At 34.9% G+C, this 2,035-nt stretch overlaps 1 protein-coding gene across 1 annotated transcript; it reads left to right on the forward strand.

Annotated features, from left to right (window-relative positions):
* The first annotated feature begins 1,288 nt into the window (after nt 1-1,288).
* On the forward strand, nt 1,289-1,813 carry LOC140451140 (uncharacterized). The gene has a single exon (XM_072544868.1). It carries the CDS (start codon nt 1,289-1,291, stop codon nt 1,811-1,813), a length of 525 nt encoding a protein of 174 aa, XP_072400969.1.
* Nucleotides 1,814-2,035: the final 222 nt, after the last annotated feature.

Genomic DNA, 2,035 nt, shown 5'->3' on the forward strand with positions numbered 1-2,035 from the left:
ATCAATAACAACACCTAAACTTGAATTGAGTGCAGCTTTGTTAGGGTCCCAATTAATTGACAAGGTCACCAAATCTTTATCAATTCTAAATATGCCGATGTACATGTGGTCTGACTCAAAAATTGTATTAAGTTGGCTAAAACTGAAACCTAGCCAGTTACAAGTATTTGTTGCCAACAGGGTAACAAAAATACAATCACTCACCAGTAGTGATAGTTGGCATTATGTCAATACAAAGAAAAATGCCGCAGATATAGCTAGCCGTGGAATCTTTCCTGAATCGATCCTTCATCGTATCACTTCATTCCACTGTTCAGAACAGCTGGATTACTAGTTTTATTACCAGATTTTCCAATGTGCATAAAATGAAAAGAGTTTTTTCATATGTAATGCGTTTTATCAGAAATATTAAAAATAAGACAAGAGCCCCAAGCTTACTTTTAACTGTCCATGAAACCAATGATTCATTTCTGCTATTGATCAAACTTCTGCAGGCAGAATCCTTTCATGATGAAATTTTATGTTTGTTAAATGATAAACCATTGAGCAAAAAATCCAGATTACTTCATTTGTCTCCCATATTAGATAAAGGATTACTTAAAGTAGGTGGTAGACTTATGCATTCAACATTGCCAGAAAATGTAAAAACACCAATCCTATTGCCGAAATTGTATGTATTAACCAAGTTAATTTGTACACACTACCATGTCAGTAATTTGCATCCTGGACCACAGCTTCTATTGTCATTAATTAGACAACAATATTGGCCTATTTCTGGCAAGGTATTAGTAAAGCAAATTGTAAGACAATGTGTTAAATGTTTTCGTGTGAAACCTCCTCACAATTGTGTAAAAATGGGACCTTTACCCAATGAACGCATTATTCCTGCCTATCCTTTTGAAAATGTAGGACTTGATTATGCAGGTCCATTTGCACTGAAAGAAAAAAAAAGGGTCGTGGAAGTAAAATTTTAAAATGTTATGTTTGTGTATATGTTTGTTTTGTAACAAAAGCTGTACACTTGGAATTACTCACTGATATGACAATTGAATGTTTTCTTGCATGTTTTAAGAGATTTTTATCACGAAGAGGAATTCCTACAAATGTTTACTCTGACAATGGTGCAACCTTTAGAGCCGCTAGTAAAGAGTTGAGGTCTATCAAAACTTTTTTATATGAAAACCAAAATAAAATTAATGATTTTGCTTTAACAAAAAATATAATTTGGCATTTTTCCCCACCTTATAGCCCAAATTTTGGGGGTTTATGGGAAGCAGCAGTGACACAAATGAAGTTTCATATGAAAAGAACGCCTAAGAATATAAATGTGACATATGAGGAATTTCTCACCTTGCTTACCCAAATTGAATGTATTTTAAATTCGAGACCATTGTTTGCCAAATCAGAAGATCCATCTGACTTGGAACCAATAACTCCTTCCCATTTTTTGACATTACGTCCTTTAGTCTCCATTCCTGAACCAAATCTTTTACCTATCCCAGTGAATCGACTAAGCAGATTCCAACATGTTCAACAGCTGCATCAGAGATTTTGGAACCGCTTTTCCAAAGAATATATCAGCCAGCTACACCAATCCTATAAATGGCACCACAATTCTACCAACAACATTGTACCCGGATCCTTAGTTATCATCCGTGATACCAATCTACCTCCATGCAGATGGATTATGGGAAGAATAATTAAATTATTTCCTGGCAAAGATGGAGAAAATCGAGTAGCTGAAATCAAAACTTCCAATGGACTCATCACCAGATCTACACGACATTTGTTTCCACTGCCAATAGAAGATTAATAGTGTCGCAGTGTTTTATCTCGGGACTAAGTTTTTTTTTGCTTTGATATTTACTTTTTTCCTACTATATTTTGAAGCATACTTCAACGCCGGGAGTATGTTAGGATATTTTTAGAAAATTAGTTTAGTGCGGCAACATAGAGCCTGTCATATGTCTGTGCGTTTTATGTTCAAGATCACACAATCTGACGGGATCAAGTCGGCAATTGACAATTTGAAATT

The sequence above is a fragment of the Diabrotica undecimpunctata genome, chromosome 9 (genome assembly GCF_040954645.1).
Source record: "Diabrotica undecimpunctata isolate CICGRU chromosome 9, icDiaUnde3, whole genome shotgun sequence".
Classification (NCBI taxonomy): Eukaryota; Metazoa; Arthropoda; class Insecta; order Coleoptera; family Chrysomelidae; genus Diabrotica; species Diabrotica undecimpunctata.

Coding starts and splice junctions, on each gene's coding strand:
- LOC140451140 (XM_072544868.1), top strand. CDS start 1,289: ATGAAGTTTCATATGAAAAGAACGCCTAAGAATATAAATGTGACATAT.